The sequence below is a fragment of the Palaemon carinicauda genome, chromosome 22 (assembly GCF_036898095.1).
Source record: "Palaemon carinicauda isolate YSFRI2023 chromosome 22, ASM3689809v2, whole genome shotgun sequence".
Lineage (NCBI taxonomy): Eukaryota > Metazoa > Arthropoda > Malacostraca > Decapoda > Palaemonidae > Palaemon > Palaemon carinicauda.
In genome coordinates, this window is record NC_090746.1 from 6,494,391 (window position 1) to 6,511,766 (window position 17,376).

At 34.6% G+C, this 17,376-nt stretch overlaps 1 protein-coding gene across 2 annotated transcripts; it reads right to left on the bottom strand.

Moving 5' to 3' along the window:
- Positions 1–348: 348 nt before the first annotated feature.
- slf (C-type lectin domain-containing protein slf) lies at positions 349–16,651 on the bottom strand. 2 transcript variants are annotated; one of them, XM_068345955.1, is made up of 4 exons: positions 16,627–16,651; positions 6,665–6,774; positions 1,859–2,068; positions 349–1,235 (listed from the first exon to the last, which is right to left on the bottom strand). In XM_068345955.1, exons 2-4 carry the CDS (start codon positions 6,771–6,773, stop codon positions 853–855), a joined length of 702 nt encoding a protein of 233 aa, XP_068202056.1. In that variant the 5' UTR covers position 6,774; positions 16,627–16,651; the 3' UTR covers positions 349–852. The 2 variants fall into 2 exon arrangements, with proteins under 2 accessions (XP_068202056.1, XP_068202055.1); XM_068345954.1 differs by lacking the exon at positions 16,627–16,651 and adding an exon at positions 7,236–7,392.
- Between the last annotated feature and the right edge of the window lie 725 nt (positions 16,652–17,376).

The following is a 17,376-nucleotide window of genomic DNA, read 5'->3' on the forward strand; positions in this document are numbered from 1 at the left end:
CCTATCAAACAGGATAATGCCCTAGAGACTGACCATATTACATATGATTAGCGGCCAAGCCCCCTCTCCACCCAAACTAAGACCAAGGAGGGCCAGACAATGGCTGCTTTAGCATCAGCAGATAGACCTATAGGCCCCCCAATCCCCACCCATCCTTAGCTTACAAGGATGGTAAGATTGCAGCGATCAAAGGAAGTAACAAGTTTGAGCGGGGCTCTAACCCCAGTCTAGCAATCTCCATGCAAGGATGCTACCACCAGGCCACCATTACCTCCTTCATTTAGTGAAAATTGTTTGATGCACTTTTCAAGTAAACCTGCCCACAGCGAAGGATAAATAATAATGATGAACTTTCGTATTAGTTTATTGGGTAAAACAGCATTTAAAATAAGTTTTTCAGTATCACAAATAAATATTTCTGGGATTTGCAACCAGAGATTCGTGTATAATAATTTACCTTGTTTCATGTCACATGAAAAGTATACAGTAAATTTTTTGTAATTTAGCCTGCTTTTCTGTTTTTATACTTTGCTATATAATTCCTATGTAAATTCATGCAAAAAATTAAAACTTCCATGTAGATAAATGGCACGAGAGATAATTTTTGAGAAGACTAAAATCATTAGTGTTTCTATGATTGTGGATAGTAATATCCACAAAGATTCTAAATTTCGGGAAACTTAGGTTTTCACGCCAATCATTCATTACAAGAAAACTAAACATGTGACACGCCTTTGCCATAAATGACGTGTGTATAGGAGAGTGTCTTTTTCACACTACATAGCATAGAGGAGTTTTTCTCCCTCCCAAGAAATCACAGAAGTGAGAAACTGAAGAGAAAGGAGGCACAATTTAGATGTTGAGATCACGGTTCTCCTGTCTGACGTAATCCAGAAGCGCGTCGCTGTCCTCACAGATGAAGGGCTTCTTGTGGTAGCAGGCGATATCGTGCCAGGCGATGCCGTCCTGGTAGATGTTGTTGAGGACTCCCATGCAGGACTCGCTGGTCTGGTTGATGTCGAACTCGGCGTTGTCGGGCTGGGGACCTCCAGTGTGGCCCTTTGAGCTCCAGGGCTGGGATGACCAACCTGGTGGGGTGGAGTTGGTGGGTGCCATCTTGGTGTTGGTGTTGGACCAGAACCAGCCGAAGACGTTGATGGGCTTGAGGTCCTCGCGTTCGTCGCAGCCAGTGAAGTCACAGAGACGACCAGAGGTCCAGATGTAGGTGATGTTACCTGGGAATCGACAGAACAGTTAAAAGGGAATTTTACCTCGTGTTATTTCAAGAGTTTCATTACAAATCTTTAACAGACAGAACATACTGATGAGTCTATAGAAGTTAACCTTCTATCTTTTTTTATAGAAAATAGTCTATTTCAACTAAAAAGTTATTATTATTATTACTATTAAAATCTAAGCTTTAACCCTAGTTGGAGAAGTAAGATGTTATAAGCCCAAGGTCTCCAATAAGGAAAAATAGCTTGGTGAGGAAAGGAAACAAGGAAATAAAACTACAAGAGAAGTAGTAAACAATCAAATTAAAATATTTTAAGAACATTGATAACATTAAATTAGATATTTCAAACAAACTAAGAAAACTTCCAAAAAAAAAAACACAAGAGGAAGGAGAAATAAGATTGAATAGTGTACCCTCAAGCAAGAGAACGCTAATCCAAGACAGAGGAAGGCCATGGTACAGAGGCTATGGCACTACCCACGACTAGAGAACAATGGTTTGATTTAGGAGTGTCCTTCTCCTAGAAGCTGCTTACCATTAACTAATCGTAATGTTTAAAATCTTTCAATGCGTTAGTTATAACATGATACAATGACATTGATTAGCTCTTATTTAACTTACGGTTCCTAATGAAGTCGAAGATCATCTTGTTCTCAGCTTCGGTTTCTATGCCGACTGCGTCCATGCAGTGTTCACGACATCTGTTACGGGCAGCAAGCCAATCTACCTTCTGACCGTTTCTCGCACCTGTTTGGGGGTCGACGTCGATGAATTTGTCCTGGTCCCAAGAGAAGAAGTAGTTGTGTCCTCCAAATTGCCATTGTTTTGGGCCTGAAAGTGAATGGAGGTGGTTGATTATAACGTACGCAGAACTTGATAAAGATTCTTCGGGAATCACTCTGTTTTGGGGATGAATGTATTCATGTTTTGGGGATGAATTTATTCATCCTCCTAGCTTAAACTCTTATGGAATATGATATCTTAATAATACTGCATTGTCGAGTTTTAGAACGCGGATATGGATGACAAAAGAAGGGCATTTTGAAATAAAATTCCAATACTTGTGGGATATTCGATTAGGTGTAATGACGCATTGTAAGTCCCCTATTCTTCCGGCTAAAATAAAAGCATTTATGACCTTCAAATCTTAAATATACAAAACAAATTGTTTGAAAAATGATAAAATTCCTTATTGGTATTTTCAGTTCAAGACCCCATCTGCGAAAAAGGTCAGTGATAGTCGACAAAGATATTTCTCTGCATTCCTGACAACCTTATCACATAGTATATCTTACTTGTACTTAATATTGATAACACAGCAAGCCTACAGCTGAAGATCGCCCGGAAGATGATAATTTAAGGATTTAAAGACCGCTCAAGAATGGTAGAGGCAGGGGACAGTGATATTGTCCTAGCAAGAAGGTCAATGCCTTGGAGACTGATCACATATACATAGAGCCAGCGCCCAAGCCCCCTCTCCACCCACGCTAGTAACAAGGAGGGCCAGGTAATGGCTGCTGATGATTCAGCAGGTAGACCCAGCATACAAGGATGATGAGGTTGCAGTGGTCAAAGGAACTAACTAGTTTGAGCGGGACTTAACCCCTGTCTAGTGATCACCAGGCAAGAAAGTTACTAACAAGCCATCACAACCCTCAATTAATGAAATAAAAAAAGATAATTAAAAAGATAATTCAAGATTATCAGATGAAGTAGATTAAGTATTAAAATAATAAATAAACTTGTTTATGGCATTTTCGAGAAATGGCGGACGTCTAGCAACAGGTAAGAGTAAAAAAGGAAAATAAAGTGGAAATTCCCAAAGTGAAAAGTGTTGGCCAACCATGAAATCATCCATAAGTAAAAAGTGGTTGACCTCTAGACAAATTACAGCGGCGAAACCTTGAAAAGACACGCAGCTTTTAATAGCTCTGCTCTCTCGTTGTTTTTGTTGAACTGTTCACAGTTATTTGTGCTCGTATGTATGTATGTACTAAGCAATATAAAAGATATACATATAATACACTAAGTATATACAAAGATTTTTCCTTAATAGATCTTGGCTTCACAATAAAAGAAATTTTGCAGAAAATCCATTTTCACATTTTTTCTTTTTTAAAAAACTTCAGAACTGCACAAGGTTGATACCTAAAATAATTGTTGAAACTTCAAGGTAAAGGGAGATTTGGACATAACCCTGTTTAAGAACTGTACAAGGTTCATACCTAAAATAGTTGAAAGTCATTAATGGTAAATCAAAGAGTTGGATATTATCCACAAACATTCCTTCCCACGGCAACTGTTCCTACGAATGAGAGGGACGAGAAGGGGTATGGAAGATGTATGGAGAGGGGGGTGGGCTCACCAACTGCTTTCTCTTTCACACCCCCCCCCCCTCTCGATAGGATCTTTTGCAGCTGCTAAATCATTGGTCATCTGCTTAATTAGTATTCATGTCAGTCTGGGCTGTCACTTCAACCTGCCTGATGGTCCAAGATATTTGTCTGAGATGCGAAAAAGATCCTTCACTGCCAGCGATACCTAAATGTTGATCGCTCTTTCTGGACTATGAAGTGACCCCGAATCTTGTTGTAGAGCTCGAGAGAAGAATTTTGATATTGGAGAGAAAGCAAAATGAATCACCTAGAGAGAGAGAGAGAGAGAGAGAGAGAGAGAGAGAGAGAGAGAGAGAGAGAGAGAGAGAGAGAGAGAGAGAGAGACGATGCATTCCCTTCTCTTCTACGTTCGTTGCCTTGAACCCGACAACCCTGCCACTCGCAAATGAAGAGATTACAGTTTTATTGAGAAGCCTATTAATATTAAAAGGCCTTGAAGATAATCTGTAAATCTTTGTATAGTATACGGCTGAATATTAAATTATAATTTCACAAATTTGAATAAGAAATAGTCTTTAAAGAAGTAGTTAACATACCAACTCACAAATACAATGAGAAAATTCTAGTAGGCTACATGTAGTTTAACTACAAACAAAATTCTTTCACCACAGCTTGCAGCTAGTACTAAGGCACTTGTCCAATTATCAGGGAGTTATTGGTGTTGCAAATGAAAGTAATTTAAATAAGACCCATGACATTTTAATTTTATGAAGATTCTACTTGAAAAGTTTAAGCGCAACTAATTGGGGAATACAAATGTTTAGAAAGCCCGTCCTTGTCTCCCGAGGATAAATCACATATTTAAAATGAGTACGTTGGAAAGTAAACGGAAGAATGGTGTAGATTTGGGATTTGTTTACAGTCGTAAAAGGATTTGAAGAGCATTGATCTATTTCTGAACTGATCTTCGGAGTTGTTCGAGAGAGCCTTGTCCCTTGAATAGAAAAAAAAAAATAATGAAAAATCCGCTGGTTACTGGTTATCCTTAAACTTTACCCAATCCTGGTAAAGTATGGCTGCCATCGTACCCAGATCACAAGTTCACGTACTTTTTAATCATGTTTAACATTTCTTATTCACAACCATTTACGAGATCTTATCCTTCCATCACATTCATTGTGAAGGGTTTGATCGTTGACGGCCATTACCAATCGAGACTATCATCTTGGACGTGAGTGAATGGGAAGCCTAAAGGTGAAAGTATAAAAAAACTAAGAATCAAAGTCTCTTGCCATGGATTCCGTTTGATAGTTCCCTAATGTTCGTTGTCGCTTGGGAATCTTCTTTTATAGGCGTTCTGGAAAACTATGTGGAAGGTTGTCGAAAATAGGGTTGGAAAGATAATATAATTTAATCATGAGGTAAAGGTTGTCGAAAATATAATTTGAAGTTGGCAAGATATTTTAATTTTATCGCGAGTTAAAGGTTGTCAAAAATATAATTTGAAGTTGGAAAGATAATATAATTTAATCGTGAGTTAAAGGTTGTCAAAAATATAATTTGAAGTTGGAAAGATAATATAATTTGATCGTGAGTTAAAGGTTGTCGAAAATATAATTTGAAGTTGGCAAGATATTCTAATTTAATCGAGAGTTAAAGGTTGTCGAAAATATAATTTGAAGTTGGCAAGATATTTTAATTTAATCGTGAGCTATATGATTTTTTATAAGATGATATCCCTTTAACCAAAACCGAGAATATACTAATTATGAGTCGCGACTTTTCTCAAAGTTATTGCAAAGAAATTCCTTAAATTGCTTAACCAGACTAGTAACATTCAAACACGGAACTATACAAATTGACATTAAGAAGTGGCCTGCTGTCACTACAACTCAAAGAATTTGGAGCTCACAAATAGTGTGATTTCCTAATGGCAAAGCTTTTAAATTCATAGTTAGGAAATTTGTGCTACCACAAAGTTTACACGTTACGTGGAGAAAGAGTTTACTTGGTCGCTGCCAACATGGTTACAATAGTTTTGGTTTTTTATCTTTAGGAAAAAAATAAGATTACTCCATTGGAAACCATTAACTTAATGTGTAACTGTTACACAATCACGTGACACCCCACCAAGGCTATTCAACCTTAAGATGTCATAACACGAACACGCCTCTGTCTCGAACTCGAGTTACGTCATCCGCTAGAAAAATGCAATCGCTGGCGATATTGTTGACCATCGACCCAAATCTGTTTTTTTTTTTTTTTTTTTTTTTTTTTTTTTTTTTTTTTTCCCTTTTTATAAATAAATTGAGGATTCTACGTTTGGACGAAGATCTACTCAACTTTGAAAAGGTAAAAAAAAATATGGTAGATAAATACAAAGTAAAGAAAAAATGATTGCCTCTATCAATTTACTTAAAAAAACAAATCTCGCATTATTGAAAAAGTTACATTTAAGACTTTAAAAAACCTTCTTGCCCAAATCCTGAGAGGGGAGGTAATTAAAAGTCAAATCCCACAGTTGTTATTTACATATAATGCATAAGAAGACTTTAACAAGACTAAATATATTTATCAAATATTGCTTCAAAGAATGTAGCATGTCATTGGCAGCATATCAAATAGCATGCTTAAAGAGCCTTCATTAACCCTCTTTAATTCCAGAAGCATTTAACCACTCCCCAAGTGAAAGTTAATAATGCACCCTTAATCCTATTCTGACCGAAACCTTTTGGAATGCAAAGCTGGGAGAATCTTCGTTACAACACCTATCATATGACTGGAGAAGGAGTGTTATGAGAGTAAATGAACATCACAATACTGTCAGCAACCTCTCTCTCTCTCTCTCTCTCTCTCTCTCTCTCTCTCTCTCTCTCTCTCTCTCTCTCTCTCAAAGAGGAAATGGAGTCTCTGCTGATGGACTAAAAAGTCTTTGAGACATCCAAATTCCTCGTAACTCCTTACACCTCACTCGCTCACTCACTCACTCTCACAAACACACACAACACTGTCAGTAAGCTCTCTCTCGCTCTCTCTCTCTCTCTCTCTCTCTCTCTCTCTCTCTCTCTCTCTCTCTCTCTCTAATACTTACGACTAGCACAAAGTTGTGGAATGGGTAGAGCCAACAGTCTTGGTTGTGAGCCATCTTGGGCCAAGACGGTGGCCGCTAACGCAGCCAACAGGGCGACAGCGAATTTCATTCTGGAAGAGAACGGAAAAGTTGAGAATAATATACAGAAAAAAAAAATGTAACTTAATGCAGCAAAGTACGCGAGTTCCTCGTACAATGGATGGAAAATTGATGTCTATAAATTTAATATCATTATTATTTCAAGTGAAGCTTCAACCTTAGTTGGAAAAGCAAGATGCTATACCTCAGTGCGGAAAGGAAACAAGGAAATTAATACCTTACAAAGGAAGCAATACAATAAAAATAAAATATTTTCTGTAGAACATTGAACGATAGGCTAATTTAAGCGGAGCATTAAATGAAAATTAACTAAACGGATTTAATGTGATGAAAAAAAGATGGGCTCTTCTATGGAAATTTGTCTAATCTCAAATGACAGTTTGCCAAAGACTCAATAGTTCATGGTAATCTAAAAGTTTGAGAATCGTCTAGGAAACAACCAAACAGGACTTCAGACCAATTATATAAATACCTTCTCAATTTTATATGGAAAAGAAATATGGATGAGAAATAACTTGAAAAAAATCACTTATCCCACCACTAAAAGACACAGCTTTGGCCTTTCTACTTTGTTTACAGACTGAGAGTTATGTATGGCTGGTTCTCTCGTAGTAAACTCGGAAACACTAACTGTGACTTGTTATATTACTGATACTAAGTAAACTGATATGACTATGAATGGATTCACATTTCAAATATTTCATTAATCTTTATAGATTTCTGGACCATTCCTCATATTGTGAAGCAGTATATTTATTGAAATAAAGCCACAATAATTTTGTTTACATTCCTTGCTGCTTAAAGACAAGGAAGAGGATAGTCATTTTTGGTTTTGTAACGGCTCTGTCGCTTGTTATATTTATATATACATATATATATATATACATATATATATATATATATATATATATATATATATATATATATATATATATATATATATACACACACATATATATATATATATATATATATATATATATATATATATATATATATATATATATATATACACACACACAGTATGCTAGAGAAATTTAATCCTAACATATCAAAATAGGAAATATACATTTGGAAAAATCTACATTACTCAATAAACAAGACATATGAAATATACATCTTTGGAAATAAATTTCCTGTGTTTCAAAAGACCTGGGAGGTATACTGCCGACCGCTACTTCAGCCATAAAGGTTAGAGGGAATATGCGGTTCTTATGAAATAGTTAAACAGAGTCTTTAGTTTCTATATCTGATGTATTTCATTTATTTCTCTTCGGTGCTGTTTTGGTATGCAATCTCATTCATAACGTGATCTCGGAAATTATTCTTTTGCTTTGGTATGCGATCTTAATATTCTCAATGGAATAAAAACAAGAATAATAGAAAATGTAATGGTTCTTGCTTCGCCGTGAGCTCGCTTCGCTCGCGAAAAATAAAAACATCAAGCTCCATATGTACTGGCAAGCGGTTATGTTGAGCTGCGCTGCTAACATCAATGATTAATTATTATTTCTTAGATAACTATTCCCGGTATATATTTCTTTTAGAAAATCTAATGGTTCTTGCTTTGTCGTGATGTGAGATCGCTACTATCAGGTGAGATCGCATATCAAAGTAAAAACATTACTTTAAGATCGCTTACCATAACAGCACCTTCTCTTCCAACTAATTCTCTGTCTAGAAACCTATTTTCTATTTGATAAATGCATCTGAGAAACATTACTTATGTACATTGTTTAATATGAACAAATTATCACCTAGTATCAATATTGGAGTAAATTTGTAAATAGAAATATATATATATTCTTTTCTAGATGAATTTTTTTATAATGCTTCGAAATACTATCTGGTAAAAAAGACTTAACTTCCCCTATCTATACCAAGTATTTTTGATAATTCAAAAAAAAAAAAAAAAAAAAAGATTTGAGTGAATAAACAGCTGACGTACAAAACAAATGAATAGCAGATAACTGTTTTGAAAAAGAAAGATAATTAATGCAAAATAGATAAGGAGTGAACTATGCTGTACATAGATATGATTACAAAACAGATGAAAACTAATGATAAAAGAGAAGGGTAAGCTAAAGGAGAGAGAGAGAGAGAGAGAGAGAGAGAGAGAGAGAGAGAGAGAGAGAGAGAGAGAGAGAGAGACTTAAATGATGTGGTTTTACTCAAGAAACCAAGTGCAAATGATGGGGTTAGCCTGGAAAGAGGCAATTGGAACGTTGTTGCAAGATTCTACAAAACAACTGGCTCCCATTGAGGTTATGTGACGGTGGCTGTGCCACTGAGAAAGAGAGAAGGGAGCGGGGGTGGGGGGGAGGGGGGTTGGGGGTGTTGTAAGCTGAGATTTAAATCTGTCTGGGGGAAGCTCATGAAACCAGAGATTAACTTTTTTAAGTTGATTAGCATCCAGACTGTGAAGGTCTTTCGCATAGAACAGGTGATGACGATGTCGATGTTGATGATAATGAAGAGAAGAGGGTTGGCTATGCTATCCTTCTCTTTCTCTCTCTCACGGTGCAACTTTTGTCCTGGGGATGTGAAAGTCTCTCTCTCTCTCTCTCTCTCTCTCTCTCTCTCTCTCTCTCTCTCTCTCTCTCTCTCTCATACAACCATCAGCATTCTTATCTTTGCCTCTTCTCTGTTCTCATCATCCTATGTTAAGAATATGCTTAGGAGGTCTGTTACTTCTAACTGGTTGAAAGTACAGTAATTAATTATTGGAGTCGTATAATACACCTCTTATGTATATGGTTATGAAATTACTCTAAGGATCGTGGGCATCTTCACTACAAGAATGGAAAAGATGCTATAGATAAACGAGGTTTTATTATGATTTTAATCCAATAGGTGTGTTCATGCTAAAGTGCTCTGTGTGGACCGTGGTACATTCACTTTCGAGGGAATGCTGTTGTCGCTTATATTTTGTCATTGCAGTGTATTTGTTCCTGTTGATCGTAGGAAGAGAAGACGATGGACTGAAGTGCTAAGAAAATTTGCGGGCATTGACTGAAAATGAGGAAGAATTACAGAGATGGGCTGTAGAGTGGCAAGAGATTTTGGAAAGGGGTGGTTTGAGGGTGAATGGGGATAAGACTGAAGCCATGGTTAGCATTGAGGAAGGTAGGGACAGGATAGCCATACATGAAAGTAGAGGAGCAGTTATAAAACAGGTAGATCAATTTAGATACTTGGGATCTACTATAAATCAGAAGGGAGGATGTGAGGCTGAAGTTGAAAATAGGATTAGAGCATCATGGGGAAAGTGGATGGAAGTAGCAGGAGTGGTATGTGATAGGAAAAGGCCAGTAAAGGTAAAAGTCAAGATCTATAGCACAGTAATAAGGCCAGTGTTAATGTATGGATCAGAAACTTGGGCTACAAGACGAAAAGAGGAAGCAAAGCTTGAGAGAACAGAGATGAGAATGCTAAGATGGATAATGGGAATACTGCTGCTTAAAAAGTTAGAAAATGATGAAATAAGAAGAATGGCAGGTGTAGCAAAGATTACTGAGTTGATGAGTATCACGACTGAGGTGGTGTGAGCACGTGTTAATGATGTTATAGTGGGGAAGGAGTGAGGAGGGCTTGGGAGGAACCTGTGAGGAGGAGAAGGTCAAAAGAGAAGCAGATAATTAGCTGGCGAGATAAGGTGAAGGATGATGTGGAGAGAAGAGGTTTGGTAGAATATATGCCTTTGATCGAAGGTAGTGGAGAGGGCGCAGCAAGCAACCGACCCCTTAACGTAGGGATAACGGTGGAGAAGAACAAGACCATAAACAGACGGGAGTGGAAGGACGTGTCTGAGGCCTTCGTCCTGCAGTGGACTAACAAGTACTGAGGATATATATATGTATATATATATATATATATATATATATATATATATATATATATATATATTCATATATATATATATATATATATATATATATATAATGTTACTTATCAGTCATAAAACTGCACGTGACAAATATTTAAGTGTAAAATCCACAGGAAACAGGAAAGTAAGGTACCAGGCGCTTTCCTGTATCAAGTACACTTCTTCAGGGTACAAAGTGTGTGCGTGTGTGTATGCGTGGATGCGTATCCACGTGTTTGATGATATTATAATGGAATTTACTGAATTAACACTAAATGAATAATAGTAGTTATCACTGATCACAGGAAAAGTAACAGCCTTCACACGTACGTTAACTGCCAGTGGAGGTTAATTCCATCGAAGGGAATTTAAGACGTGTTAGTTAGCTAACACTTGAGAAGTGTTAGGTAATGTTAGACTTGTCTGAATAATGTTTGTCCGTTCAATTGCCGTGTCATTGTGTCGCCTTCACGAAAGAACAACAGTCAATTCACTTCTGTTATTTGATTTAAATCAAGGTTGTCTAGATCTTTAAAAGTAAAGATAATAAGCACAAGGTAGGATAATATTTGAATTCCACACACACATACAGATATATATATATATATATATATATATATATATATATATATATATATATATATATATATATATATATATATATATATATACATATATATATAGATATATATATATATATATATATGCTAGTGTACTCGACACATAAAAAATAATGGCTACATATTTAGATAAATAAAGACACGCGCGCACTCACAACCCCCCACCCTCCAAGGTATGACTACTCTCTCTCTCTCCCCTCCCGAGGGACGTGGAGAACTGAGTGTGACCGGAAATGTATATATCCAGAAACTTGCTCTTCATTATACAAGGGAGAATCTAAAACCCATTATTCATCATTGTTAATTATGACTTCTAATGCTGTCAATAGTCTGGGAGTATCTAAGCCCTCATCCACACTGATAGAAACTGAGCTTGTTTATACTTATTCAAAATTTGTGATGAAATACGTGTTTACTTAGTTTGATTTCCTCATCTGCGAGCGTTTTGTAAGAAACACATTTGATGATTATCAAAGCTACGTTCGCAAGAACGCTTGTTCATTGTATGTCAAGGTTCGAATGCCGTGAAATGATTATCATGGTTCCACCGCAAACTGGGCTTCCTTCACAATACACTTTTGTCGCTCCTAAGAAGAAGAAGAAGAAGAAGAAGAAGAAGAAGAACAGCAACGTCCAGCAAGGCTCTAAACATCATTGGTATCATATGGTCTGTGCCGTTATAAAGAATGACAGAACCACTGAGTTGTCTATGTGAGCTGATAGATGCAGAAGTTGAGACCTCTCATTGTAGCTTGCTCGATCAATGTTCTATCCTCTAAATGGTTCTTATAACTTTGAAAAATAGTTATAATCTTGTAATAACATTTTACTGTAGGATGGATGAGTCTATTTAGCAATTAGAAATATTCATTTCAATATCTTATTAAATAAAAATTGCATTAAGATCGTCATCTTATTATGGCATTATTTAGCACAATAATTAAAGTTGTTATTTTTCTCTCTGTAGATGAAGTAGGCTCTATGGACTTAATGTATGTATGAAAGAAGATAGGCCTACTAGAGGCGGAGGTGTATATTATTTTCTACAACTAATTAGTTTACTGAAAACAATGGCTCAATTTAGCAAAGATCTTATGAAATACTGATTTTAGATGCATTTTCCATTGCAAGTGATTTCTAAATATTTTCATTATTAAACATTTTACACACGGGCAAACTCTTCTGTCTTATTTCTCTTCCTCTTGTTATTTTCAGTTTTATAGTTTATATATGAAAGATCTATTCTATTCTATTACTTCTCTTGTAGTTTATTTATTTCCTTATTTCCTTTCCTCACTGGGCTAATTGCCCCCGTTTGAGCCCTGCTTTTCCAGCTAGGTTATAGCTTAGCTAGTAATAATAATAATAATTCCAATTTTGCAAGATTTTTCTCTAGTTAGCGAGATCAGATGTTTTTACCAAAATCTACTCTTTTGTTAACCAAATAATTTACTGAAGAATAGAATACTAATATAAATAGAATTTTTAAAGTTATACATACAAACCAGTTTACTTGAAACAATATCCACTCACGCCTATGATATATTTATTATACATCTATTCTTTAAAGAAATATGTAACGGGTTATGTAATCTCTTGACAAATCTGATCTGTGTCGACGTCTTCTGTAAATAATTTAAAAAACTTTTTTTATCCATTTTCTCAAAGGACGTCATTCATGACGGTATGATAGCAGGTATCCAAATGCAAAGGTTCTGGAAACGCTCTCATGGAGCATTTCAATATTCGAGTTTGAAATTTGCAGATAAATATTTAGTGATTTTGTGACATACTGTAATCTGAATGTTGTGATTTAAGATATATATATATATATATATATATATATATATATGTATATATATGTGTGTGTGTGTGTGAGTGGTGTGTGCATATATATATATATATATATATATATATATATATATATATATATATATATATATATATGTATATATGTGTGTGTGTGTATATATACATATATATATATATATATATGTGTGTGTGTGTGTGTATGTATGTATATATACATATATATATATATATATATATATATATATATATATATATATATATATATATTACATATATATAATCATATGTGTGTGTGTGTTTGTTTGTTTATGTGTGAGTATGTTTCAGTATGTGTATGTGTAAGCTGAAATCCAAATTGGTTATAGCTTTGGGCTTTATGCTCCGGGTGAAATAGGCTGATTACATGTTTAGCAAACTGTGTGATTGATGGCGGCCGGTCTTTCCAGGAGAAAGTGCCTATGTATTCACAACACATCCATGTTTGTTTGTGTATGTGTTTGTGTGTGAGTACGTGTGTTTATTTAATATAATCCACTTCCATTTTGGGATTTATCCGTGTGCTTTTTATGTGCGTTTTATTTTTTATATTTTTTTCCTGGTTATGTTCTATCCTATAGAAATTTTAGGTTTCTGAGAAACTATATCTAATGCAAAATGTGTATTATTATTATTATTATTATTATTATTATTATTATTATTATTATTATTATTATTATTATTATTATGAAAATAAATAATTATCAACTAATGAATGTTGAAGAGACTATTATGATATCAGTGTCTATCTTGAACAACTCAACTCTGTAAAAAATATAAGATTATAGCATTATCTAAAACACCTGCTCATACGATTCACCTTAAATTAACTGTGATATAAGTCGCTCTAAATTCTTTATGGAAAAAAAAGGCCGCTAAATTACAAATATTTTTTGCTCTTGAATAAAAAATTTGTTCAGATCCAGTGATTTTGGAATCTGCGGTTTCCCAGTTTGCAATTAATTTTGTCCAAAAGATTTTTCCACATAAATTCTGAATTTTCTTACGAGGTCATAATGTTGAAAAATTGTCGTAAAAAAAGGTAAAAATCCTAGAATAAATGTTGTCAAACATTTACCGTTTTCAGAACGGATATATTGACGTAAAGGAGTGATATTACAGTCACCAACCCGTAAAAGATAATAACAAAGTAGGGTAAAATTACGGTCACCTGTATTTTACTGAAATACGCTGGATAACAGTATAATTTTACGGAGACTTTCGGATTAAAGTTATAGTTTTTTAACAATGCAGAATGATCAATATTTATGAAAAAAAAAATTGATTTTGGATTTATTTAATATTTTAAAGAAATTAACTTCATTGGTTGTTTACTGCAAGTTTAAGTTTATTAATTGTATCTATTCTTTAATCTAATAAAATGTCAATAATGTCAATTATGTTTTATGAAGTGTAGAGCATTATGACAGTTAATTTTTCTATTCCTTTGATTATCTAAAATTTTTGTTTGTTAATTAAAGTTCCTTTATTAAATTTTTCAAAGGAAAAATTATATTACCAAAGTATTAAACCATTTAGAATTTTACCAAAGTTCACGCAGCTGCCCTAACGATCAATTTCGAATCTGTCTCCAAACACTTTCATTTTGTTATTGCTACAGTGGTTTTCCTATTGTTCTGCGAGCCAAAAAAAAAAAAAAGAAAAAAAAAAAGTTGATTTATTAGGTCCAAGAAACCTAGTTGTGGCTAGAAGTTTCCAACTGTCTGTGGCTCAACATTCTGTGGCTAAACATTCTAATCACAAGTAATTTTTTTCCCCTGTTGGAGCCCTTGGGGTTATAACATCCTGCTTTTCCAACTAGGGTTGTAGCTTAGCAAGTAATAATAATAATAATAATAATAATAATAATAATAATAATAATAATAATAATAATAATAATGCTACTACTACTACTACTACTACTACTACTACTACTACTACTAATAATAATAATAATAATAATAATAATAATAATAATAATAATTTGTGCCCTGGCTATAAAAAGCCTCTGGGAGTTAAGTAGAAAATATAAACACAAAAAAAAATGGAAGGCCATTGCTAAGTCTGTCTCCGAAAGGTTAACTTCACTTGTCTCGCATTTTGTATTCCATGCAGTTGAGTCCCCGACTCTCCCTTTCTATGACATGGCCGTTAACGGGCGCTTTCGCTTTCAGATCCTTCTTCAACTCGAAGAAGAAGAAGAAGAAGAACAAAGAGAGAATCAAGTTGCTAAGAAATATTCGATTCAATTTCGCGGCAATTCTTTTTTCTCCTTTTTTTTTTTTTTTTTTTGCGTCTTACTGAGACACTCCCATACGAGTTACTATATAAGCTGTACTGTATTTTCTATACATACTTAAAAGATAAATAAAGCTACAGTATTTAAAGCAAAATTTAAAAGAAAGAGAGAGAAGAAAAAAGTTTTAGGGTGTGGCTGACCGAATTGTAATGTGTTAACTAAAGACATGATTACTAGATTTGAAATTACAAATAAATTTACGTTTAAGACCGTGTTATGTAACTGTAAATGAAATGTATATATATATATATATATATATATGTATATATATATATATATATATATATATATATATATATATATATATATATATATATATGTGTGTGTAAATATATATATATATATATGCATATATATATATATATATATATATATATATATATATATATATATATATATATATATATATATATATATATATATATATATATATATATACACTCACACACACACACACACACATATATATATATATATATATATATATATATATATATATATATATATATATAATCATCGGACGGGTTTTCCCTCTCAATGGGATGGCACCAAAAGATTAGAGCCTTTTGGATTCTTATCAATGAAGACCAAAGCTTGTATGAATATTTATATACATCTATTTATAAGATATATTGTTAAAATTCAAAATCAAATGAGAAAAAAATGCAAATTTTCCTGCATGTTCTGATAGAAATGATCGAAGATCAATGAAAATCAGAATATAAAGTCAAGAAAAGTAACACTTGGGACGAATGTTTTCAAATAAATTATCCTTTTACTACTTCGCTCTTTTGAAGCAGTGTCTCTATCATCCATCCTTTCGCTAAGAGCAAATCCACTTCTGAAACGAACACTGTAATTCCATTGCAAGACAAAGGGAACTGCTTTTTTTTTCTCTGGTGTTCCGGAGCACAATGCAAATCGTAGGATACTTTTTCGTCGAAAAAGTACAGAGAGAGAATCTCTGCTAGCTAGAGGGGGAAAATTCAAACATGTTAGATCACTACTTCACTGCACGTTGAAGTCACTCGGCGAAACCAATCAGACAATTCCCTCTGGTTGTAAATTGAGATTTCGTTGGATGAGTCAAGACTAAGAAGAGGACTTGGGGGAATTATGAGTTGATGTAGAGGGAGAGACTGGGCGTAGGGTAGAGGGAGGAGGAGTAAGATAGAGATGAAGAAGAAGAAGAAGAAGAAGAGAAGATAAGACAAGCACCTCCACTGCTTACCTGAACAAGGGAGAGAGAATGTGTGTAGGTTTCGACAGCGTCTGCGCGTTTATATACTCTCCTGGAACCTACCTCTATAACCTTGTATGAGGACTGGGGTTGTAGGAGACACCCCTTGTTACTTCCCTCAGAGTCCCCACACCCCCACTCTTCTTCTCTCTCCTCCTCCCATCCCCATTACATGTTTCCACTTCGCCTTCCTACCCTCCTGTTCTATTCAAGGACTATCCAGAAGCCGTGAGCTCTTTCATAAGGATTCTACGAAAGGATAGGATAGGAGGGGGAGGAGAGGAGAGAAGTTGACGCATATACGATTAGAGAGAGAGAGAGAGAGAGAGAGAGAGAGAGAGAGAGAGAGAGAGAGAGAGAGAGAGAGAGAGAGAGAGAGTAAATTCGCATTACGGTGTCATATCTTGATCATGCGTGCGTATAATTATATTACTGTCATGCGTGTCATGAAAGCAGAATAAGCGTTTTCAAAAGCAATTTCATTCTATTGTGCTCTATTGCTGCATTTTCACAAAAGAATGATTAAGATGAACTCTGACACTGGTAGTTATCAGTGGAGCCATACAAGAGAAAAATTTGTTCTTGTTTAATGCACTACAATTTTGTGTAACCTTCGATGATAACGTTGTAATTTTCATGTACTTTTTGAACATTATTAATTTATTTATGTACATACATAATACGTGACAGTATATATACATTTAAATATACATCTTGCTCTAATCTATATAATTGTGTGAC